This window comes from Aythya marila (genome assembly GCF_965140915.1).
Source record: "Aythya marila genome assembly, chromosome: 9".
Taxonomy (NCBI): domain Eukaryota; kingdom Metazoa; phylum Chordata; class Aves; order Anseriformes; family Anatidae; genus Aythya; species Aythya marila.
Window position 1 is genome coordinate 21,068,494 of NC_139050.1, and position 27,299 is coordinate 21,095,792.

The 27,299-nt window shown below is 40.0% G+C and overlaps 1 protein-coding gene across 1 annotated transcript in view; it reads left to right on the plus strand.

Moving 5' to 3' along the window:
• SPATA16 (spermatogenesis associated 16) overlaps positions 1-27,299 on the plus strand; it is a gene marked incomplete at both ends in the record, with an annotated part of 75,008 nt that overhangs the window by 7,053 nt on the left and 40,656 nt on the right. The window contains 2 exons of the mRNA XM_082767718.1: positions 7,708-7,853; positions 17,843-17,932. Coding sequence (XP_082623844.1) covers positions 7,708-7,853; positions 17,843-17,932 — 236 coding nt within the window. The remainder of the gene's footprint in view (positions 1-7,707; positions 7,854-17,842; positions 17,933-27,299) is intronic.

Below are 27,299 nucleotides of genomic sequence, written 5' to 3' on the forward strand. Positions count from 1 at the left end.
ATTGGCTTAATTTATAGGGAGAAAATTAGGCAGGTGAAGAGATGGTCCAAACACCGAAGGCAGCTAATGCAGGCAAGCAGTAGTCACAGAAGGTGTGCTATTAAAGTGTTTTCTATCCGAAGTGTCTTTTAATCAGACTGCTGCATGCCTACCTAGGCTCTGCAGAGGAGAGACAAAGATGCAGGCTGAAGTGGGCACCGAATTGGAAAGTGTTCACGGACTGATTTGAGAGTAACTTTATCCATGAGGACAGTTTAGAGAAAATGTGTTATTAAAGTACTTTATTTCCATTTAGAGATTCACACAGGCATACACAGACAGTAGGTGGTGACAGCTGCTACCAGAACCATTTGTTATCTTACTCCTGTTCAGCTTTTGACAGTGTAAAATGAATATAAATGCTGAAAAGCTTTACAGAGGTGAACCAAACAATAAAAAGTAGGGGGGAATGAATTCTGTTTAGGTTACTTTAGGGAAGAGCTTTATTTCTGTTTATTCCTGAGGCATGGATATGTGCCGTGTTTCTTACACTGACAATAACGCTTAGGAGATTTGTGCTGGAGTTTACCAAATCCACACAGTCCTGAGGAGGGCGCAGAGGGGAGAGCTTGCAGCTAACTTTAATGTCATATCCAGAAATGGCATGGAATTAAGGCTTCAGCAAATGATTGTTTTTCCCTAATAATCCTGTCCATCACGGCAGAGTGAGCCTTTCACATAGTTTGCCTTTATAAAAGTAGTGAGATATCTCTGTGTTTGGACGTAGTGATAGCAAATCTCTTGGCATCAAAGGGATTAAATTAGTTGGCCTGAAATTATATTGCTTTTTCCAAGCAATCATGACAGCTCTCAAAATCTTGCTACAATACAGTCACATCACACCAGCTGACAGTTGCCACCAAAAAAAAAATAATTTTGGCCAGCTCCCGTGAATGCTATCAAAAAAGACTGATGCTCCTGCTTCCAAGTCCAACAGACATCTTGAACTACATGCCTATCAAGAGGAGCTACTGGTATCAGTTTTGACTTTTGTCTGATTGTTCGGTTTTCACATGGAATATTTACACCCTCTTTGTTTGGTTTGATTTTTGGGTGGACTTGCATTGGAGAACTGACAAATTTTGCATTACAAAGGCGATCCATAAAGGAGACTTCAGTATATAGCACAGAATATAAAGTTCCGTGGAAACTATTGTGGTGTATTGATTCCACAATATATCTTTCATTAGAGAGCTTTGGGGTTTTGTTTTCCTTTTTCTTCTGTACTCCTCACCCTGGCAATACCGATAAGGGGGGCACTCCATAACAGAGACCATTAGCAGGAGGCACAGATTCATAGCGTGGCACACAGATCAAGATGAAGTCAAATGGGCAACATTTGCCAAAAACCTTTGTTCCTGATTTAAATGCTATCGAAGCAAATTATTTACTATATGAGAAAGACCCCTGAGTTTGTGCTGAAGGGAGGTAAAGCCTTTATCTGAAGCTGGGCCAATAAACAGGAACGACTTCGGCTTAGGAGTGCTGCAGGGAACATCGTTATCTTCTGTGGGAGGGAAAGATTCATGTCAAGTTTATTTTTATAAAGCAGCATCCACCTAGGAGTGAGCACAAACTAAAATGCTATATACTCTGAATTTTGTGCACACTTGAAGTCTCAATTTTGCAATTAGGTTTGGGCTTCTTTAATGTTCTGCCCCACATGGTCACCAAATCCCTTTCACACACCTGCGATTACTGTGGAGACACCTGAAATATAGGCTGGTTATAGTTGAAGAAGGAATTTAAGCCTAGGCATAGAGGGGGCTCTAGATAAACCCAGCGGAAATGTGGGGAGAGCAGGCTGAGTCCCACCGCGAGGCCTGTGAAGTTCATCTGGTGCTGTTCACCAGACTCACTCTTTTCTGGCAGACAGTGTTTTCTGAATAGAAATAAGGATCATTTCTCGAATCTTGGCATATCCGAGGTATATCTGGCTCTCTGCCAGTACTGTGTAACCAATAATATCCCCTAGATAGCAAATATGCCCTGCGCACGCATTACTGTTACAAAATCTAGTGCTAACTCTGCATAAAGCAGCTAATATGCCAGAAATATCATATGTGCATATTATTTGAAAAATCCATTGCAGAGCACATTGCAGAAGCTTAGTAAATTTAGTTCTTCTTACCTGACATCTATAGTCAGATTTAGTAGTGAATTATATTTTTTCAATATGTTTTTAGAGAGTTATTTACACAAATCTCATTAACAATAAAGACAGAGGTTTTATATACAATTCCTGCTCTGCTGACTGAAATTACATACCAAGATGTCAGTATGACTTTGAATAGAAGCCAGAAAGTTATGCTGCATGAAATCATATCTTTGAGAGCAAACCCTTTCTCTTTTTATTCCCCATGCTTAATTTTTTTAGTTTTCCCCCACGGAGACAAAACTATCATTATCTGGTTCTTTGTTACGCTGGTTTTCTGCAGGATTTTTGATAGTGCTTAATAGTTGTAGGGACTGGAACACACAGCAGAATACAAAAAGTGGTTTGTTTTCAGCCTGATGTGGGGCTTGCAATCAGATTTCAAAAGTTATTTTCAGAAGTAGCCTTCCTTAGCAGACATTTTCTGGGATGCAGTTAATGTTCAACTTGCCAGGTGCCTGATGTGCAATGCAGTGACGTTACCAGGCTGAGTACTTGGATTGCTCTGGAGTGAAGGCATCTGGTTAGGACTGTTGGCTAGTCAGAAGAAAAGACTCTAATTAAATATTTCTTGCCTTTTCAGGTTTGTCCCTCTGATTAGCCACTCTAAAATCACTCCAGGGAAATCCACAAAGTTATCTCTAAAACAGAGAGACATGATTAAACAGTCCTCTGCTGAAAAAAAAAATAAATAAAAAATCAAGGCAATCAGCTCCAGCAAGGCCAGCAGGTTACTGCTACTGCTATAGTCAAACTTGCCCTTAACCCTTTCATTCTGGCAGAAGAAAGCACAATTGATCTCAAAATTGCTGAAGACTGTCATTGAAACACACCATTTGACCAAATTTACTTATTTTTCCAGGCAGCTCCTGAGTTAAATTTGCTATCAGATATGTATCTATACACACACAGATAGATATATATTGGGCACCTAATTCTTTTGAGCAAACTGTACAGTTATTTATCAAGACTCTAATTCTTTAAGACAACCTGTATTCCTGATTTGAATATACACCAAGCCTATAGCAGCAATTAGCAGGCTGCTGCCTTTGCCAGTTTTGTACAGCTGAACCTTTCCCTTGCTTTCAGTGACACAGCTCTGGCAGCAAGGCATCACCAGAGCTCTAGCTTTATTTTTCCAAATAACACCCACACTAAGATGTAACACCTACTTTCCAGACCAGCATTTCCACTGGTCTTTCACCAAAGCCCTGGTGGATTTGAGGAAAATCTTTTCGTCTCTTTCTCGTTAGCTAATGCCTGGGAGGTCTTTACTCATAAAATTTCTTTGCTTGCTACTGCCAGAATTAAAGCCTTAATTCCACAGCAAGATCTATGTTAAGTTCGCCGTGCCACAGACTTGTTTGGTGACCTTTGACAAAGTACTTTATCACAAGCATTTATATGACCATGCTTTCAGCAATACACTTATAGGCTCAAACACACTGAAAGAGAAACCTCCTTTATCAGTAAAAGTATAACATAATCAATGTCAGTTCCCCATTAACAAAAAAAAAAAAAAAAAAAAAAAAAAAAAAAAAAAGGAAAAAATTGCAGGTAGCACTTCAATTCCTAATACCTCATTTACACAGAAGGTAATTCTTGAGTGGGATAACTGGGCAGACTTCTGAAGTTTATATGTTCCACGTACACAAAACCTCCACTTGTAACAAGGGCTCCTATGAAAACAGATATATCCTTTGGCAGAATTTTTAAAATTCAATATTATTTCTGGAAAAACATTCCTGTCTACTGACAGCGGTACTCTCAGGTAAATTAAGTCTGCAAGTGAAAAATACTGTTACATTTGCTAGCTATGGTCAAGGCTGTAAAATGGTACTGTTGCAGGTTTTTAACCCCAGATTGGCTTTAAAACTTCACGTTTAAGTTGTTTCCTTCAATTTCATAGCATCTATAACCTTTTAGACATTGGCAAGATTTCTGCAGACCCGAAAGTACACCAAAGTCTTAGTTAAAACGTACCCCCAGATTTCCCAGCATGGAATTAAAATCAAATTCAGTGACATAGCTCTGGGAAAAGAAACCCTCAATGGTAAAAAATTTAACTGCCTCTCCAAGCCTGCATCTATATTTGAATGTCCTTGTGACAAGACCTTCAGGTATTCAGAGGAGTGAGATGGAGCTGCTTTTTCCTTTTACTTAAAGCAAGAACTCCAAAAACACTAACAGCCCTTTTGATCTTCAAAGGTAGTGTTACTGGACTGCAGACTGCAGCAGGACAAAGAAAACTCAGTGCTGCTGGGTGAGACATGAAAATTGCAAACAAATCTCCTCCCTGCTCATTATGTCTGTGCATGGCACAGCCTTTCTTCCCTTGCTCTCAGTCCAACAGGTTTTCCCAAAATTACAACAATCTGTAGCTGCAGAGCTTCCTTTGGATCCCTAGGAAATTGTCCTTTTTCTCTTCCCCTTTGAAACTCAGATGCGAGTCTTTCTAGAACTCTTCTCCTCATCCCCATCTGTGCTGCCAGACCCCAGCTCCCTGTCTCTGTCCTTCAAGATAACAGATCACATGCAGACCAGTGTGATAACCCGCCTAAATCCTTCCCTGGAAGCTTCCCCAGATGAAGCTTCCCCAATGCTTCCAGGCACTGCCTTTGCCTCACCTCCCAGAGCCCTTCCTCTCATTCAGTGTTCAGCAGCAGACAGGACAACGCAAAGAAAAGATCTCTCCTGCTGCACAGTCAAGTCCTTTTACCAACAGGTCAGCAAAATACAGTAAATTCTGAAGAAACAAATACCAAAGTTATCATTTTCAAAGTTATAAATAAAAAAGTTTCAAAGTTATAATTTTCAGAATTTGATGTGCTTGTAGGGCTGCACTGAGGTGCTTTGCCCAACAAAAACCCTTCACAGCAGTGTCTATATCACTACCAAAACCAGTCCCTTATACCACCACTGCCATTTAATTTATTGCACATTTCACTTATAGAAGACACTAGGGCTATCTTGTACATTCACGAGCTTTCTGCTAAGTACAAAAGGAGACATTTCTGTGCAATTAGGATGAATCTTGCTTTTGGTGCAAGCTGTTGTTTTTTGCATGGAATTAGAGTGAAGGAGCCCACCTCAAGCCCATAGATCAACAGCAGAAATGCTGCACAAAAAAATTCCTGTGAGAGAATTTCTGATCTAAAACATAGACTGCTAAGATGGTCATAAACAGAAGCAAAACCCCTTGAAATATCTCTCTGATTTTGCGAGATTAAACACTGAGTTATTTGTTTGTTTGAACTGTTACTCTGAGATCACTCAGAGGAGACCCGGCAGAACCCAGCCTTCACTGTATTTAAGGATATTTGCTAAATCCTTATTTATTTAGATATGGTTTACAGAGACTTGTGTCTTGCCTTTTGTCAAAGATAACTGAGGGGTTACACGAGTCGAGACATAACTCCTCATATCAGCAGGAAGAATCAAGGAAAGTCTGAATTGTGGCACTTTATACTGAAGGGATCCTTAAATGATTCTTTTCTTCTCACAATCCTTCAAGAACTTGAAAGTCAAGGGAGTAGCCTCAAAGCTCTAATTCCCATAAATTTAACAGAGGTCACAGCACGGCCAATTCAGCTGAAAAGTGTTATTACAAAAAAACTTGATGATACTTTTATGTTCACTGATGTGAACATAATTCTCTGTGTCTTTTAGGTACGTATAGCATGTCTTACCCATAGAGACACTTCAGCAGATATATATGGCACCATGAGCAAAGTTAAAAGTGATGAATTCTCTGATTTATAACTTCTACTGATAACAAGATGATAGAAAATCTTAAACGTATGGGTGTTATTATATACACTGTGTAACTTCACAGCAGAGAGGAGATGTGGGAAGAAAAAAAAAGGATATTTATCATACCTGAACTAGGGGGACACTTTGCTGAATGACCCTTGACTGGAAAGAATTGAGCTGATCTCTAACCAATGCACAAAATCCTAAAGATGGGGTTAGCTTCGTAGGTGCTAAGACTGGATGTGGGTCTGTAATCCTTCCTGCTTTGAAGGATTCTGTACAGGAAGAAAGATGCATACGTAGATGAGCTTTTTTCTTGACGGATTTAATCTTCTAAAGAGATCTCAACTGCTGAATTGACCTTGCACCTCATAAAGATCAGCCACTGGATGTTAACTAAGAAACTACAAGAAACTAATTAGTGTAACTAAACTTCTTAGTGATGAGGAGCTAGACAAGCAGGCTATATCCTCCTCCTTCCATTTTAAAGCTTTGGTGACTGGCAGAAACGGACTCAAATGCAAGTCCCTTGGTTATACACCATTTTTAACACAGAAGCTGCATTCATCCCCAGCAGCCTGCAATGCTGTCAGGGTCCGCAGCACCAGTCTGCATGTGATCTGAGAGATTAAGCACACAACCTAGCTAAATATGAATTTGTTAATCTTCATTAGAAATCTGCTTTTAAAAGTTGATTTGCAGTGAAGTCACTTAGGCAGATGAAATCATTGCACACTAAACAATCCTGTTAGAGATGTTTATCCAAGCAAAGGACGTTCAATTGCATTTTCATTAGTAGCATTGTATGGATATTGTCCTTAAAGACAAAGCTCTTAGACTTAATCTATTTGTTTACAGTTGTATCTAATTGCTTACAGTTGAATTTTCTTAAGAACTAAAAGCTAATTTTTAGTACTTTTGGGCATTACAAAATCAGATTGCCTGAAGATTAAAAAAGCACAAGGATTTGAGGATGAAAGGTAGTTCTGCCAAGTTTGTTTGCTCTGCCAATGCTGAATAGTCTCCAAAACTTTAACGAGTTGTGAGTTACCTAATTCTAATAATGCTCATTATGAAATACAGCGAATTTCTGATTAAATACTTTTCTGTGATGAACAACAGGTGATTCATCTATCAAGAAAAGTATCATCTTTTTTCTAAAAAAAAAAAAAAAAAAAAAAAAAAAAAGAAACTTTCTCTCTGCTAAATTCTATATGGCTTGAGAAGATGGGAAAGATGTTTGATCTCATCCTCTCTACCTTCTATAACAGCTTTCTGGAAGGAGAAGCCATCCATTTAATGAGGGGTGGAGATTCTTTGGGTCTTCTTTGACTTGCATCACTCTCTGCCTTAGTCCTACAGCTAGGAAAGTAAAGTTCACCACTGGCTGTGCAGAAATAAGAAAATAGCTGTCTGAGACTCCTTCAAACATAGTCTCAAGATGGCCACAGATTTTGGGAGCCTGGAGACAAGCCCTAGATTTTGAAAATGGGGTAAAATATAATCTCTTTCTTAACAGTGCTTTTTAGTTTTTAGCTTATTACCTGCTCTTTTGACTATCCCTTCAGGGAAGATGCCATTGCATTTTATTTTATGTTCACACATATTTGTACTGATTTCTGTAGTGCTAACTGTAGTTAAGGTCAGGGTATATTTTACTTAGAAGTCAGTTTTCTCCATTTATCAGTTACAAAGTGCATTTCTATCTAACAAAAAACATATTATAACTTTAGTAAACAATGCTTTTGTTTCTTGTAAAGCTTTGCAGTAAAGGTGTTGCTACAGGCAAACCCTTTGATTCATCTCCGGAAGATATTTCCAGTATTGCCAGCTTTATTGAGACAAAACTTGTAACCTGCTACTTAAAACTGGGGAAGCCAGATCTTGCTCTGAATCATTCACACAGGTAAGAATGAAGATCGATTAGATAGGCTGCTAAGAGTGGAAACAAAAAAATAAAATAAAAAAATATAATAAAAAAATACTATGAATACATCTTGTGCAAGAATAATCAGTCTAATAATCAGAATAGAGGAACCAATAAACCACTACTTACACGTCACTGATGCTTAGGACAGAGTAATTCTCAGAATTTGAGGCATTAAGCTGCAATAGCCATGTATACATTTACTGCTTTGATGATGCAGTAGGTGAGGATATGCAGATGAGTCGCATAGATAGTTCAGGGCACCCTCAAGATTGAAGCTAGGCAAATATAAACATACCCAGCATTATATGGCTGTAATATTATGAGGTTTTGATCTTTTTAAAGCCAGATTAGGTCAGGGATGACTTAAAATTATTTTCATTAGATATTTCCTTCATGAGCTCAGTTGTGATCCACATCAAAGGCTGCACCACACCAACACATAAAGAAGCCAGAAACAAAGCTTGCACATGGTGGAGCTGAAAGTCCCATTAATTTCAAATGAGTTAGGATTTTGCTGGGTTTGTGCTGCCTTTAATTAGCATTCAGGCATAACGGTAGTTTCTGTTAAGCGCATGCATGTCCTGCCAGCAGCATTTCATTACTGAGGTCTCTGTTCATTTCTTCCCTTGTACAAGATGTATTAGGATGGACACTGCAATTAGCACAGGGTGAGTTTTCTCACACAATCATCTCAAATGAATGTAAGTACAAAAGAGTAGTTACACCAAAAGAGGAACCACATGCTTATGCCTAATTCGCAGGAGACAGTGGCAAAGAACAATGCACTGGAATAGCAATGTGACGCCATCACGGCAGCAGGTTCGTTTATCTACAAGCAAACAAAGCCATGAGAACCTGAGAATCCTGACATAATGACAAGGTCTTCATCTCTCTTCTACACTCATTTCTACCCCTTTCCCAAGCAGTTTTTGTCTACGAAGCCTACCTGAGGCCTATACGCAACTTGTGGTGCGTCTTCAGACTAGCTCCAAGGACCATGCTGGGTTGATGTCCTGAATGCCCATGAGTAGTTGGGCACAGAAGGTGCCCTCCAGGGCACATCTATCAGGCACACAGCCCATATTCCTTTCAGGTGGAGTAGTCTGTTAGGGGACCCAAAGCATAGGAAGTGGGGAAAACAGAGATTCCTGTTAAAAACACACGCTCCTTATACACACTAAAAAACAACCACATTTTTTTCATGGCTTCTCAAAGACCATGCTAGGGAGAAAAAAAAAAAAAAAAGAAAAAAAAAAAAAAAAGAGAGAAAGAGAGACAAGGTTTGACTGGACTGCAACATCTGGATAAATGGTAATGATCTCTTTCTTTTCCTAACTGTGATTTCCAAGAATATTAGAATGAGAAGAGGTAGTGATAGCAGTGCTATGGAAACTAAAACCTATCTTGACATGCTTTGGTCCTAAAACAGAAACCTTGACCTACAGAAACCCAGAAACCGTGATCTACAGTGAAAATAAATGCAGTCAGATGGGGATCACTGGAAATCCAAGGAGGGAAAAAAATTTCATTCTTCTTTTCTCACACATAATTATAACAATCTGTACTTAACATTTCGTTACATAGCACAAAGAAAAGTGGCAATCAGTAATGCCTGTCTTCAATATAATTCATTTAATAACTTGCAGAATGGGAATAAATCTAATGACCATGTCTGTTACACTGTAAAATGCAGGAACTAATACACAGAGTATGCCAGTAAAAACTATTCTGAGATGTCATTTACATGAAGACAAAACCTGAAATATAATCAACAGCTATATTTTTCAAAAAAGAATAAATAAATTACTCTCAGCTCTCCTACTAAAAATAGCTTACTGCCATCAGTTAAATAGTGCATATAGGATTTTTATTCCCATTGAGTTTTTATGTCATCACTACATTTTAATGGTTTGCTGGTAATCCTTTGGTATTAATCATGAATCCAAATTAAAATATTCATTTCTGCATTTATTTGCATTTACTGAACTATTCTTTCTTTAATTTCATGTAAATTTCACAGCTCCTGCATTCATTTCTGAAGCTTTATTAACCAAAAATCAGCTTTAATATTCTCATACATAGTTGTATCAAATATATATAAGTGGTTTTTGCTTGGAAGGAATCTTATGAAATACCACAAGTAACTAGAGGAAAATTCCAGCAGCACAGTTATAAAAATGTTCAAGAACAAGCATCTGCATGGGGATAGCTTTCCCATTCTTAAAAAAAGGAAAGGCAGTACATTTTCTGTCATCAGCTAGATGACAAGAATCATTCTATAGAGATCCTGTATGAGGAGCAAAGTCTGGGTTCACCTGAAAACTGGCAATTATGTCCTCAGGTTTCTTAATATCAAAATGTGAGACCGCCTTTAGCATCGCTGGCCCACTTGACAATACTGCTTGGGTTCTAAATATTTGTCAGGCAGATATAAAATATTTATTCTTTGCAACCAAACTATTAAAAGCACTTATCTGTCACAGCTCTGAAGAAACGTGCTATGGGTTGACCTCACCAAACAACATCTGTGGTAACATACTTGACCACCACTTTTCATCATAAGGATAGCCATCAAAACAATTCCTAACTTGCAGTCTGAAGCTATAAAATGAATCACACAATATTTACATGCCCTGTGGTCCTTTTGGCCCAGGCATTATGGCATACCAGGGTTTAATGATCTTAATAACCCCATATGGCTTGCTGAGAAATTAGATTTTCCCTTTGGTTGCAGAAGGCAATTTTCAGTTATAGCAGATGGTGAAACAGTGAAGGTCTGAGAAGTCAAGAACTGACTAAGAAACCTCAGATTAGTACTTAGGCTTTATATTGCTCAGCCTAATGCCAGTGGTTGAATTTTTGCCCCAAATGAGAGTAATCTTGAAGCAGAGCATAACGTTTCAGCAGAGCAGTCCCTCATTTATGTCTGCTCTTCAGAGGGCCAGGCCCAACAGAGGAATCCATAAAGCTGCAGTTGCATGTGGAAAAACAACCTGCGGTGCATCACGTACACAGCTTGGCAACTGTTAAGATTCAATTTTGTTCAAAATTGGAGAGAGCAATGCTGAACTCCAAGACAATTGAAGATGGAGGATCCTTCAAAACATGATATACATGACTTTTTCGATGAGACTCTATATCCCCTTATGGTTTCTTTGCTTATTTTGCTTTTTTTTTTTTTTTTTTTTTTTTTTTTTTTTTACCTCCAAGCAATCTAAAATTAATCTACATTGACACATGTGACTCGCTGTTTGCACATGGGGAAAAAAGCAGAGAACCTTTATATTGGAAACACGATTTTCCCTGCTATATTTCTGCTTCCTCAGCTGTTATGGTCCTCATGGCACGCAAGATTTGAAGAATGATAGACACGTAGCTTGATCCAGTTCTGTCACCATAGACTGGTGTTCACAGAGATCCTGTATATGGTTTAAAGACTAGAAGATGTTGATGTTAACATCATCCTCCCAGCAGCAAGTGATAAAAAGCATTTTGATTCATCTCTGCCCACATTTGATCGCTCCTTTCCCGGTTGCTGCTGCCATTTCCTCTGGAAATAAGCTGCTCAGCCAGGGAACAGGGCTGCCTTCCACAACTCATCCCAATGATCCTGCCATCACACCATCAGAAGTCCACAGCCGGTGGTGGGAGGTGCTCTGGGAAGTGCCCCCATGAAGGACATTTGCAACCAGCCTCCACCCGGGACAGCCCCAGGGTTCATTCCTTGCCTTTCTCTCCACAAACTCCACCTGGAAGACGTGTAAGAGCTAAGGGGAGGAAGAGGAATTAGGCACTACAATGTATTTCACTAACACTGCCCCTAAGTAATACCTGAAAATTGAGTTCATTATCATGAAGGATGCTGCATGGAGCTCTTCAAAATTCTTTGGGGGTTAGCAAGATTTTCCTGTGTCCTTTTAGGCTGCTTCACAGCTCTGACCCACTGCCAGTATTCTCCCTCCCTTCCAGAAGGGCAATGCATAGGGAACGTAATAAATCTGTGAAGCTTTTCCTGCTCTGCCTTTTTATGTGTTCGATAGAAGGCAGAGCTCTCTAATGCCTCTTGCACAATTCATAGGGAGACACATGAAGTAGAAAATAGCACCTCTGTTAAGTAGTGCACGATTGCTTTAGTGATGACTTAACAGAGGGAATCTCTTAGGGAGGCACAGTGGGGAAAAAAAGAAAAAACCCTCGTGCAGCACAAGCCTTATGGATTTGATTCTAAATCCTCTACGTTTTTCCCAATGACTTTTCAAACAGTCTTAGAAGGTTTAAACTAATTATTAACCATCAGGCTTTATGCAACATCTGTCAGAAAAAAAAAAAAAAATGAACCTCAAAACTTGGTCCTTGAATTATAGACAGGATAAATCAGGACTCTTTAATCCAGATTACTGAATTTTTAGTCTGCAAACTCTGAATTAATCAGCTATTTCTTAATTCCCTATCTTCCTTGTTTCACAGCTTTAAACAGGACTGTATTAAAGTATGTAGAACAATGCAATCCTGGTGAAATATTAAGTAATAAAAAATAAATAATGCAACGATGCCACGATACAATGTAGTCAGTGGGCATTAAAAAAGAGAAAGAAGAAGAATTTAAGAAAAGGACAGATTTTTAGGTAAAAGTATAAAAAGAAGAAACATAATGGCTGATGCTGCTAATCTGTGGGAAGCCTGTAATGTAATGTATACTTTGCTCTAAACTACTCTCCTAATCACTTTACCTCCTCAGAAAAGAGAAGAGAAAGAGAAGAATTAGCAGCATCTAATTACTTCAGCAATTGTGTTAGGCATATTGCAATATACATAATAGATGAGATATTATTAATACAAAGCTATTCCATTGAGATTCTCTGGATAATATAAACCAGAAGTACGCTTAAAAAATAATTCCTTCCCATACCACATTTCAAATATTTCCATGTACTTCAACTTCATGGTTTTTTTTTTTTTTTTTTTTTTAATTAATTTCTCTGAATTCTCTGATTTCAACTCTCAATCTTATGTTATTTCTAGGTCAGTTATATCAGCAGCATAGTTCCTATTTCATGTGCTGAGTCTTTTTTCATTGAGGTCAAAGGCTGTATTCCCCTTGACTTCGATAATGTTACATTGCAAGAACATTTATCTACACAATGTGTGGTGGGATCCTACTTATTCTTGCCCTGCAAGAAATATGGTTCCTCTTGGAAGGAAGAGTCTAGCAATACCAAACTGTTTTATAAATTCTGAGATGCACGGCAGCAATCAGAAGGTGGTCAAGAAAAGAAAATGGCATTTGTATAGCTAGGAACATGTTGTACAAACACGACAGGGAACGCAGACTATCTCTGCTTGCATTTAGATGCTTTAGGAGCTTTGAAACATGTTTTTCCTAAATATCTTTTTGTTCTGGACAGGGAACATTCTCCTTTTTACTACCTTCACAGACGAGGAATCGAGACCTGCATAGCACATTTATCTTATGCTTGCAATTCAAAGCAAATAGCTGCTGCAAAACCTTTTAGCATGGCAGTTATATTTCACTTTAGTGGCAGTGAAAAGGTGTTGTGTGTGTGTGAAAGCTTTATTGGGATCCCTCATTTCCTCCCTTTCTATCTGTTCAAGTATGAAAACTTCATGAGGTGATTTCTTCTGCGCACTGAAGGTCCTTGCCTGTTTTCTGATTTTGCACATCACTCCTTTGAATGGGGTGGACAGGGCAGGGCAAGGAGGGAAGGGTGCTCCTTCCCTTGGGAACCAGAGCGCTCAGACTGGGGAAAGAGGTTCCTGGGCACAAGGCAGGGTGGGCACAGTCACAGCCAGGCACTGGTGGTGCTGGAAAGAAAACATTGCTCTGGACCCATGGGTCTTAACCTGTCCAGACACTGAGAACAAGCTTTGGAGAAAGACACTACCTTCCTCACATGTCCTTGTGAGAGCCTTCTTCACATGGCTCTCCTCACTGCAGCCACACTTCTTCTCCCTTTGCTCATTACTGTATGATAGCACTGAAACCACCATAAGAAAACTGAGTGAGAATACAAAGTTGGCTGCAAGGAAATGCACTGCCATAGGCTCCCCAAATAAAACCTCTCAAATCCCAACGTAGCTGCACACACACAAAGTGCAGGGAAATAGGGTGAGGTCAATTCCTGGCTACTGTAAGTTCAGGAATTTGTCTGTAGTAGAGCTGAACTCTTAAACCAGCTGGTGATCCAGCCCTTGGGATCACAGAACAGAGCACAGCAGACGCAAACAGCTGTAAGAGTAGTACTACACTGCAGATAATATGCTACCTGCCATGTAGATGAAACAAGGGAGAAGAAGAAAGTTGAGCTTCAATCTAATTGTACAGCAGCCAGGATTTGTCAGGTTCATCTGTAAGCATATTGGGGCTGGATCACCAGCTCTACTGATTGACAGTATTCACTGAAGATAAAAGCTTTGTATTAGTCTACAGCAAGTGAATACATGGTTCTGCTGAGCACTGGTTGACACGTTACTTGTGCTGACATCATATTTAATGCTGTGGTGAATGCCTCAGCACCTCCATTTCTACAGTCACTGTACCAGAGACATGTGGACATGCAACACGGTGCACTGCTGTGCCGACTGCTCTCATGTGTCTCTGCACAGACACGTATATTGCTTTAGCACTGAATTTTTATTTCTGGCAAATCACTTAATTCCTCTCTAATACTCAATTACAATTGACTATTAAAATGTATTTGTACAGAAGACCACATCGTATTGAAAGATGACATGGACAACTAAGAAAAGGAAAAAGCCTCTGTCACTCTAATTTAACAAATAATATCTCGCACCTCTACTAACAAGCTAGCTTTTACTTCCAGTACTAGCAAGAAAAATGAGTTATCTGCTTCAGTAGTGAAGTGTATTTTTTCACCTGCTTCATCTATAGAATCATCTTGCTGACTTTTTCTTGGCCTATAAAGGCCAAGTACAAATGATGCAGTGGATTGTAGTAGAGGCACTTTTTCATGTCAGTCAGATTAGAGTTAAATCCCCGTTGCATTTAGGAAGGACTTCAACAGACAATGTATACCTTAGAGAAAAGGCAATGTGATTTCCAGCAGCCAGTTTTTATGTAGTGATCCGAGTTTCTTGCCGTACCTGTTTCCTTAATACTGGGCAGCAAGATTGAAAGAAACACCTGGAGAGAGAAAGCCACAGACTAATATGTGCATCTTTGATTCACATACTCCAATTGTTATGATGGGGAGAGAGTTGATGCCTTCCTCTCCCCCCACTCCTTGCAGTTAGAAGAAAGATAATAGGACAAACACTATTATTTTTAAGAGAAGATGTCAAGATGAAAAAATGAAAATGTCAAAAAAGAGGCTGATATACAGCATTACTTAAGGACTGTTTTGTTGAGAAAAACTGACCAAATGATTTACGAAAGGCTTTTAACAGGGCAGTCTTTGGATTACAGTGAAGATGAAAAATAAATGAAAATCTATTTCAAGTTTACTTTAACCTAGTCATTTGACAGATGGGGGGCAAACCTGGCAAGAACACAAGTTTTAATCTTCAGATGTAGTGACTTTATTTGCAGTTTTGTGGATTAGGAATTCTATTTGTGCAGAATAAGAGCTGTCCATACGTTTCCTGTTGAAGTGACTATTTCTACCTGAAGATCTCTGAGAGGCACACGAGTTGGAAGACCAAAGGACCGATCCTTCTGCTCACGGCACAAACCACCACACACAGATTGTCCTGTGAGCGGCAGCCGGTGTGTCCGCTGCCTTCCTACCTACCTCATTCTTCTGTCAAGCCTCCCTCTTGAAGCACATCCCTCCTAATTAATTACTGGATTAACCAGCCTAGTATTGAGACTGCCCATGGCTGGAGGTGGATCTTGGAGCACGGACTTGTTCTCAGTATGCACAGCCTGGCACATTGCTGCCTAGCCAGATGGGTCCCCCATCTGCTTCGATTTGAAGGAGAACTTCCTGGAATTAGGGTTTTCCTCTTAACCTTTGTTTGTATAATTCCTTTGCTTCTTATTTTCACTGTTTTTTTCCTTTACACCAAAAGCATCTGAAATATGTCAGAGTCAGATTTAAATGCCAAAGGGAAAACTGCACAATTTTTGCGCACGCGTGGCATTAATTGGCACAGTTCTGCATTAAGGCTGCTAAACTGGAGCTGTATTGGTACAGCAAGGAACTCCTTTTGGGTAGAGAAGTCATCAGAAATCATTTCTAATGTATAGGCTCCAGAGAACCTAGTAGACTGCCATATAGTCAAAGGCAGCTTTCTGATGTTTGCTCAAGCTATTAGAGCATGCTATATTTTTCAGGATAGAATTTATAGGTCAAGAGAAGCAGTTCATCTTTCTCAGACTAGTAAGAAATCAAGATGGAAAGCAGAGATCTGATACCTAATTCTTTGAAAATCTGCTACAGTTCTATATTTATTATAAGCCTATCACAGTACATCCTGCTCAAAGACTTACAGGAAAATGTGTTGCTAACTACCAGGGAATTATTGATTTTTTAATTTTTGCCCTCATAGTGCTATTGCTTGGCTGTGGTAGAACCGCTAACTTGAAGAAAAAAAGAAAAAAAAATCAATATTACTATTATCAACTGTTGACTACAGTTTACAGCAGCAATAATCTCCTTTAAAATAGCTTGCAGAAGTACCAGTTGTCATCTAAGTAAGGCATTACTGCCTTGGTCAAATCATTAAATGCTAGTAGTATTTGATCTTTTGACAATTTCGTTTTGGTGACCATTAGTATTTTCTGAACTTCACACCTGAACCATATTTGGCTGAGAACCCTCCTGTTTGCTGCTGCCATTATTGTTTTGTTACTGACAGGAATGACTCATTTACCCCATTAACATAAGTGGGTTAACATCCAGTGCTGTTCTGTATGCTAGATTTTAGTGCACTAAAGGTAACGTGCCTCCCATCACCAAGATCTTCACTTCCTTCAGTTGTGCACAAGCTGTGCACAAACCACAGGTAGCACTTGAAGGCACTGGAATCCAAAACAACTAAGCTTCAGACAGCTTTAAGCACTGTTCATGGAGATGTTTTGTTTAAGGGGACATACAAGTCATCTTTGTAATAGAAGGCAAAGCATCAATCTCTTTGTTGATGTGGTAAGCTGTTATTAAATACTTATAAAACAAGTAAATAATGACAAATATTTCATGTTGCATCCCAGAACATGCTTTATGTACATTTTTCTCCAAACTCTGGGAAAAGCGCTGACCAGAGAAGTAGTCACATGTTGGAGATCTCATGAGTGGAACTAATTAGATGTAGATGGAGCTGTCATGCTTGCCCTTCTCCTACTTAAACCAAAAGGATACCCTGCCTGCCAATCTAACCACTTGGCTTATGCTATTTTTACCCCTACAGCCTTTTCTGATATTGACTTAAAGCCTATAATTTGTTACACCTGGAATTGCATCTGCTAAAGTTAAGGGTATAAGAAGCGTGCTGAGGGTCCACCCACACAGAGCCTATCATTGATACTGAAAATATTTAAAAATCTAAGTTAGCATTAAAATTAATTGTAAATGCATAGTGGTTCCAAGAAGACAGGCCACATAAATTCCACTCATGTTTCTGAAGGTAGGGGGTTAACAAGAAGTTTTAGTGTGGCACTTTTACTTATGTTATGCTATATTGCCTTTAGCTTGAGCATATTACAACATGAACTTTTTAAAAAAAAAAAAAGTGTTTCCATAACAATACACAAAACCCTAATGAAACTGCATTTATAAATATAACCTCAATAAAAATTTTAATAATGCTTGTTGTCACAGTTGTCAAGAGAGAAAATGATAGTTCATATTACATTCGAGGCATACAGAGTGACTGTTGAGATGTGTAGCAGTATATACTGGATTCATCTTAGTCATAGTTTATTAGTGGCTTGTTAATGATTTAAGAATTTGAGATCTAAACTTGCCCATCTCTCTTATCTTTTAAAGGAGCATTTTTCTGAACCCAGCCTATTTCCGGAATCACCTGCGTCAAGCTGCCGTGTTTAGGTGTTTAGAGAGATACTCTGAAGCTGCAAGGTACTCTGGCACTTGTGGATTTATAATGGTTTCTCCACATCTCTTTCATTCCAGCTCTCAGTAGTAAGGTTATCATCGTATACCCAGGCTTTTAAAAGTCAGTGGGAGCTTTGTGTATATGATCTCACATTCAGCAGAGCTCCAATCCTCCCAGTCAGAGTAACATGAATAATCCCAATTATGTCCCTGGTTGCAGTTAGACTAACACATATAGGAGTACTTACTCTCAGGTGTAGTGGTGAGCCCTGGTTGGGTCCCTGGGCTGCACTGGGGCATGAGCTACATGCACACAAGCATCTTTTACTTCCTGCTTTCCCTGTACCTTGGGCAGAAGCTCAAGTGTGTTCTGAGCAGATTTAAAAAAAAAAAAAAAAAAAAAAAAAAAAAAAAAAATCAAGATCTCAATGTACACTGTGATATGCTGCAAAATTTAGCCTGGGTGCAGCTGATGAGACTGCTGGTGTGAACAGAAACTGCTGGCAGGAGAAAATTCTGCAAGAGGAAGCTCTGCTTGCATGCGTGCATTACACTGCCAAAAACTGAAAGTTCCAACACGCCACAGAAGTTTTTAAACCACTGAACATGCTTAAGTGAAAGAAATGCACAGGGAAATGCAATGGCAGCTTGCTATGTATCATCATTACTACTAACATTAGATACTTACAGAGGACTGTTCAGCTGAAGACCACAAGGTATAGCACAAAAATATTTTGCAAATCATTAGCTAACTAATGGCAGAATAGTCATCGCAAATTAGGCAAGAGACTAAAAGGGTTACATTGCTTATCTTTTAAGATATATGCTAGTGGTAGAACTCTGAAGCTATTAAAATAGCAGGAAAACAGTTTGAATGAGAAGTGAAAAGACACTTTATCAAAGCAGAGTTGCAGAAAGGATTTGGGAAGATGAACACCAATTTTCTGTGCTGGACTCCAGCCAAAAAAAAGGCAAACAAAAAACCAGGGACAAACAGTTTCCTTCTGCGGGACAGCATCAAGAGCGTGTCGAAGTGAAATGCACTGGATTTCACATGCCAGGAAGAGAAGAAAACAGTTCTCCAAGACAATTATATTTTTGCTAATTTCTTTGTAAATACTAACTCAGATTAACCTGGAATATTTCACTTACTGTAAATTTTTTATTTTTTTTTTAGAAAAAAAAAAAAAAAAGGAAAGAAAAAAGCCTCACTTCTGAAACAAAAATCTTTCAAACTAAGGAATAGAAACATTTTGTTCAAAAACACTCTAGCATTATATTTCCCAGGTCTCCTTTTATATAGCACTGATGAGGGTCTCTTCTTCCTAAAAAATCTTGTTGTGGTGTTGATTCAGAGAGAAATTGTTACCTACAGTCATCAGCAGCTGAGGTCCACTGATCAGACAGACATTTTAGGGTGGTGTTAGTCCAGTATGTTGTTTTGTGACAGATAGGGAGGGAATCCTGTTCAGGATGCTGTCAAACCCAAAAGTTCACTAGTATCCTAACAGGTGAAATACAAGAAGATTTTGTTTTGTTTGTATGTTGGTTGGTGTTTGTTTTCCCCTTGAAGTCAGGTTGATGATTTAAAAAAAAAAAAAAAGTTAAAAAAAAAAAAATACATTTTCAGAAACTGGTATTTCAGAAGAAGAAATACCTTAATATGCCTATATTTAAGAAGACAGTATGAACCATGGCGTTCATAAATATGATTTCAAAAATGAAAATTGTGGATGGTGTTACTGCAGATAAGCAATCAGTAAGTTTACTACATCAGCAGGCAAGAGGGATCTGTGTCAGCCTTTTTTTCCCCATATTGAGATGCTTTCAGGAAACTAGATGATTTTAAATGAGATTATGTATTCTGTAAAGGAGAGGAACATTCTGACAGACTGAATCCAGAGCGGTTCCAAAAAGCAGCGACTATAGCAGCATTCAGAGTTTAGCCTAGTTTAACATAGTGTTATAGCAACTGTGCGGAGCTGCTTTTGCAGGTTGTGTTAAACTAAGCTTAGCACCACTTATGGCATCTCATTGGAGTCACTGGTCTTAGTCAAACCCCATTAGAGATGCAGCATGCACTCCACCCATTACCGACTGCAGCAAGCAGACATTTGGTTGCATTTTCTGGAAATATGAACTTGGTTTTTATCATCATAACCTGTCATTTATTTCTGCTTGCTATTTGAGTATTCCTTGCTTTTCTATCCCCAGCATGTGTTTAAATCACTGTATACCCTGTTAAATACACACAGAACACCGTATGGGTATGTGAACAGGAGGGGTTGGTTGTAAACAGTACAGCTTGGCACAAACAGCACAGATAATGACATTTAACTCAGCCTACCTATCAAGCTGAGATCCCCTGAGATTTCATCTCTGAGGATATACCAGACCAAATTATTTGGTTCAGAGAAAGTCAAAAGCTAGAGTAAGGTCAACTGTAAATCCCAAGTTTCTCTGTGTGTAACTTTCACTAGTGCTTGTCAGCCCACAGAAAGCGCATGAAGGAGTTTGAATGCAAGGACATCTGAGTTAGTATAAGGCAACTGATATGCCCACATCTGCATCACTCCTGAATTTTGTTGACTGCATAGTGATCCTTCAGGGTAGTACTGTAATAGGGTGCTACCACGTAGAGTGCAGCCTAAGGCCATTTGGCATCGTAAAGCAGTCTTAGAAGCACTATGTGGGGTCAGAGCATCTGCAAATGATGAATTCTGAAGTGGTGCAGCCACTTTCACTGAGGTGTCAGCTAGTAAATATATTTATCCTCTATTGTTCAGAGACTGCTCTTGACAAGCACAGTAAAGATTTAAACCTCAGAAGGGAGCAAACCTATTTCAGCTGAAAGACCATCTTGGCCTTTGAACAAATGGGCATAAATTCATTATACATAAATTTAGTCTGGAAGTTACCTAGAAGTTTTAGGCATTACAAGGCATTTAGGCTCAGGATCATCCTCGATAGCAGCTACTGAAAGTACCCTGGCAAGGGAGACAGAGTCACAGCTGATCAGAAGATCACTTAATAACCAGGATGGAAAGTTCAGAAAAGGGTTCTGGGCTCACTTCTCTAACAAAGAAGAGAAAAGGCTCTTGGAGAAGGCTGAGGGGGCCCCACCTTCCTGGGGATGTGGAGTCAGCTTCCTTAGGGAAAGATGAGACAAGGGATGTGTATGTGCAAGGGGACATGCAAGCCACAGAACAGCCCGGGAAGTCCATACTAGTCCCAAGGACAGAGGAGCCAAACCACAGGATGTTTGCAAGGGTAGCAGTGCTAGAAAGGGGACAAACACTCAAGGGTGACCCTCAAAGCTCCTGGAGAAGGAGACATCAGAGCCTGCACATTCTCCGAGTCCCCAAGCCTGGCGGGCTGTGACCCCACAGCTGCCTGTCACACATCTGCAGTGAGAGGTCTGACCAGATGAGCAACAAGGCATGAAAGCAATTTTTCTTTCTCACTCAGATAGTGCAGCCTATTGCTGACACTGAAACAGTGGTAAGGTGAAGATTCGTAACTTACAGAAAAAGCTGGCTGCCTATTTGCTTTGAATCTGAAGTTTAAACTACAGAAGGGATTTTGCCCCTTTTTATCATTAAGCCGTATAGCTCTCATCTTTCTGCTAATCAAATCGCTGTGCTGATTTAACAGTGTCACTGTGTTCTGTGAAAAGCTTAAGATAGCTCTTTTATCACCAGCTAGAACACTAGTGACTTGAAATTAGTTGTATACATGTAGGGGAAAACAGACTGTCTGTCCCTCTGCCAGAACAAACAACTCATCTTCATCTGACTGCACAGAGTAGGGGTAAGCAATCCTTAAGGAGAAAAGAGCTTTAGGATCTGAATAGCTGCAGCATGGCTGACTCAGCTTTTTGACATTCCTATTCAAGAAAGCCTAGGTAATCCCACCAGCTGTAAAGCGAACCAGGTCTGCAAGGAGCAGACCTCAGCCCTCTGTGTGAATCCAGGGGCCGTTTCAGTCAGAACTGAGAAGGCAGCGGGTAAAGCTGCACAGTTCGGGTTAGTTGGTATATTCAGCTTCTCTTCACAAAAGCTGCACAGTTCGGGTTAGTTGATATATTCAGCTTCTCTTCACAGAGCCAGCAGTGGCACACAGGCCCACCCCATGCTGGGGATGGAAGCTGAGGGAGCAGGCCCACCTTTCAACCCTGCCTGGGCCCGCTCTTGGAAGAAGAGGGGAAAGTTTATATTCCTTCCCCATCCTAATTGTTTCTACTTTTCCTCAATGGAAATAAACAAAAGGGAAATTCTGTAAAAAGAAAAAAACATTGGTTGTCATAGAAACACCAGCACAGAGGGGACTCTTGCTGCCAGGGCGGGTGGGCTCAGCACAGGCCCCGGCAATGGCAGGTGCCCCACATGTGGCTGTGTAGGGTCAGGCAGCAGTGAACCCCCCCACGGCCACCCTCAGCAGCTCTGTTGAGGAGAAGGGAACCTCCACCGCTGGCCAGGGCATTGCACAGGCAGTGCCCCTGGGCCAGGGGTCAGCAGGGAATTGGGTCCAGTTGTCCCCACACTGAGCCACCCGAGCTGTCCCGTGGGATTCGTGGCTGGCCATGTCTCCAGGGTGACATTGCAAATGGCACACCTCATAAATTGTGTCTAGGAAAGCGGCTTTGACAAGCACTGGGATCAGTCAAAGCCCAAAGGAAAGCCCACACTGCCTATTATTTAATTTGACACCAACATATGAGGTTAGCCTCTGTCTAGAATTACTGGCCGTTATTTCTGCACTGCGCACATTATTCTTTATCACTTGAGACTGTCCAGGTGTCAAACAACAGTGTGCTCAGGCAGGCAGGCATATCAGGGACAGGAGGAAGCCTCCACACCAGTTTTTCCATGATCACTGCCACCTGTTAGAAGTAAATACAAACACTGACAACAGCACAAGGCACATCCCCAAGCCAGGGAGCATGAGGTGCAAAGAGATACACGAGAGCAGAGCACCAGCTAGAGCGCGGAACAAGCACAATCTTTGTCCCTCAAAGTTTCATTGCACTTCTGCCATCAAGCAATTCATCCCAGTTTCCCCATCCCTTCCCAAAATGTCTCTACCATGAACCTACCACAGCATCAGGGCCTCCACAGCTCCAGTGATCTGTGCAGCACGCCCATGCTCACTGCTGCTTGTTTCATGCCCAGTCACAGACAGCATGACATCTTGCTGGGCTTAGCACCCTGTTGTCTTGAGCATGCCCCACCATTTTAAAAGACCTCTCATTTCCCCACGTTTTGCACAGTTTTGCAGATGTGAGCTGAGGAGAAGCATCCTTTGTGTCTTTACATGGCAGCTGCCCTTAAATAGGAAACATCCATTATCACGGTACAGGAATCTCAAGACAATACAGAAAGTTGTTACCTGCATGCAGCCACCAGACAGATAATGATACTTGTAATAAATATATTACAAATGCAGGTGCCATTTTCATTGCAGGAAACATTTCTACTTTTAGCAGTGGGCTAGTGACCCAGAGACTTCAGCAAAGATAGCTAGCATACCCCATTGCCAACCTGGAAGGGTTTGGCAGGACAGAAGAGTTTTATAGCAGCTCCCCAACACATTTAATTTTCACTGGTAAAATGTTTAAAAGGGAGTTTTAGTTAGTTATCTGAAGGCATTAGCAATGTTAAGGCATTCCACACAGATAGCAGAGGGATTGCCACAACACTTTCTGCTCCATTTGGGGGCAAGGTCATGGATAGCCCAATCCTCACACCACTAGTTTCCTTCCTGCTCAATATTCTATAGTTCTGTTTCTCTCTCATCTAATGGTTTTCATGTATCCCCATAAACCTCAGAGTAACAACCTTACATTTATTTAAGATATAGAGAGATGTTTCAAAAATAACTGCTATTATTATCCACTATCCAAATGGGATAATTGCAGTACAATAACTACTTTATTCTTATTCCAGCTATAAACATCATTTTCCCTTTCTAATCCCAGAAAAAGATAAGAAAAGGTCATCCAGAATAGTTCTTTATTTTCTCCCATATTCTAATGCTAAGCCTGAGATACAAGATAGATCTCAAATACCCAGGTGTCTCCATCATAAATGATCTTAACAGGAATATTAAAGTTCCTGTTAAATCAGAAAGGAGTGGTGGGGGCAACAGATACACTTACCACTTCCAAACAGTACCTCTGCACACTACCAAAGCCACATGGCACTGGCTGAGGCCTTCTATTAGTACCACTTACTGCAGACCAGGTGAGATCACTTGAAGTAGGGAGCAAAGGTAATTATCTGCCACTTATCAGCCTCCTGATCTGAGCAGCAATTGGGGCTGAACAGCATAGAAGTGTGAAAGTCACTGTAACGTGCATAGGCTGTGATTATTCCTAAGGCCCTTCCATCTGCAGAGAGCTTCTCTCCCCCTCAGGGTTCCCTTCCTTTTCTGAGAAGCTCAGGGGGAGCTCAAGGAGCTGACCTTGAGCCTTGCCCTTAATGTTTTTCCAGTGATTACAGTGGTAAACGAGCACACATCTGTTTAGCAACAATGCTAATTTCTTGTCTTCTTTGGAAACGTGACACTTTGGTGCATTCCAGAACAGCATCCGCACCATCCATTTTCTTGTCACAGACTTGCATGGCCGCTGCGAAGGATTTGGCTGCACACTCGCTGTTAGTGTCAGCAGCTGTCAGGCAGCAAAAGCCACCTTTGACGCTTTTATTATAAGGCCTATACATTTCTGCAGATGGGCTGAGGAAGACAGTTTGAGATCTGTGGTGTGCTGCTCACTTGCACATATGGAAATATATCTTATTGTTCTGCACCACCAAGTGGCCAGATTGAGCAGATTTAGCAAGGCACCTTTTGATCCAGGTTTACTACATTAACACAGATGGGCTTGGTAGCTCTAAGCATTTGGGTTCTGTAAACAAGGGGTCAATATTTCTGAATATCACTTGAAGTGGTTGTGTAGAAAGAGAATGCATGTATCTGGTCTTTGCTGTTAGATTTCAATCAGTATATTTCAAAACTGTAAAAATAAAAGATGGCATTTCATCCAGAAAAAATGCATTGTATGACATACATGGGAGCTGTTTTCGCTTTCTTTCGCACCTTGTGTTTCTGGTGCTCTGGAAAGTTCAAAGTTGAACGTTTGAGAGGTACAAATCAGAATGAGGTCTGTTGCAGGCCAATTTCACCAGTCCAAAATCTGCATACAACGGATCAGCAGACCCCAACTGACCGGGGCCACAGCCTCTTACTGCCCAGCTCTTCACAAGTGCCCACATCCCTAGGATCTGTGATGCCAAAAATTGCAGAAGATGACAAAAATGCTAATTTGGTTGTTCCTATACTATCCTAATCCATATCTATTTTATACACCAGCCATATTTGGTAACATTACAACTCACATTTAATACACAATACTGATATAGTAACAGGGCAGGAGCAGTCCCTCATTCGGTTCCTGTGAATCTGTTAATGCATTGGAAGAGCTTTCTGCTCTTCCCAAATCCCTGTTAGGGAGGGGAAATAATCCTACACATCCTCTACTGTACACACCATACAGAGCCTTTTAGGTATGGAGTAGCAGTAACCTGTCTGAAGCAACCCAGCTTCATTCTCAAGACATATATTATCCTCATAAACCTTTAAAAAGAATGCACTCCCTCAGTATGTTACAGACTTTTGTATGCTTCATTTGACCTATAATTTTACTTCTAAAATTGACTCTAATTCACAGTGGATGGCCAGTTTAGTCATCACAGATTCCCTTGTTGACCTATATTCAGTATTTTATCAGTCTGTACTTTGGACTACTGTACTCAATGTGCAAGCTGAAATTTCAAACTTTTTTTTTTTTTTTAATAGACACAGCAAGTATTTAGCATAGGTGAAAGTGTAATACCAAACAAGAAGAGACTGATACATACACATGAACAGAAAGGGCAAGAATAATCTGAATTGCAGAGTTACCTGGCACAGTGAGTATTTCAACTGAATTCTTTAACTGTTCCCTGGAAAATTTCATCAGGCATAAGAAGGGAACCTTCAGAATCAGTTTGAATTTCATCCCTCGTTTTTTGGTATTTTTGTCTCAGTTTTGGAAAAGCAAATTTCTCTCTTCTTCCTTAGCACACTGAAGGAAATGGAAACATTGCATCTTATAGTGTAAAAAAATATGACAAATGAGTCTATTTTTAAATAAAGAAGAATCTTCCACGTGAAGAAGGAAACCTCCAGATAGTCATATAATTGAAGGAAGAATTTTCAGCTTTGCTGAAATGCTGAAATGTCATTACACATACAGACATTAAAAATAAATAAATAAATAAATAAAAATAAAAAAGTATGATCAAGATGTCTTTAGATATACGCATGCAATAGGCTTTCATTCTGAATAAGGACGAAGAAAAATATGTTAATGAGCTCCATCACTGGCTGAGGACCCTAAACAATAATGTCATAAATAGTATAGTATTTCTTTAATGAATATTTTACTGAAATATTGCTTTCAGAGTGTGGGCTCGCACATCCCTTACTGAAAGTCATTGTGACCTGGATTTCAGTGGGCCAAATGGATAGGTACTCGCTGGGACCTGGGGACCAAGTTCTGTGCTTTATGCCTTTGCATATTTCACTGGAACCAGGCTTTTCACCTGCCTAGATACCTCAATCAGTCCTTTGGTTTCTCTCTCAGTGCTTAGGTCCCTAAATATTTCCCAATGCCAGCCTTATAACCATATTCAGCCAGCATTATTTCACCTGTGTCAGGGAATTCATAATTCCCTATCTCATGTGTCACTTTGACTCTGTGAATCAAGCCTCAGAGGCCATTAAAGAAAACCCTCTGGCTTAGGTATATTTGGGGTTGGACATAGGCCATCCACATACAGCCTTAATGCTTATGTTTCTTTTGAAAGTGGAATTTTTTAAGTCCCTCGTAAGCCCCGAGGTCGCAGTAGCAAGCATTGGTCCTGACCTGTGTGTGCTCCCTTATGACCAAGGAACTGAGAAGCGAAATTGGGATGGAAGTGCTCGAAAGGCTCAGAGCGTTTTTATGTATGTGTCTTGCTGTTCATGGTGTAATGCATGGTGGTACAAGAGAAATCCAGCAGGGATAAAAGCAGATGTTTAAAAACTAAACACGAATGCCTGAAATGTAAGTGTAATTCTGATTATTTAAATAAGAGCAAATTAAGAAGGAAGAATAAAGAGGAAAGGCATTTGTCTGAAGTGCAGCAGTACCTAGAGACCTCTGCCATGATCACAGTGACATTGTGCTGAGCACGCTACGAAGAATTAGTAAGAGAGAGCTTGTGACAGGAGGTCTCGCACACCAAATAGGCAAATCAGTCAAATATGATTGTCTTCATTTTACAGATGATACTGGGAAACAGAAAGA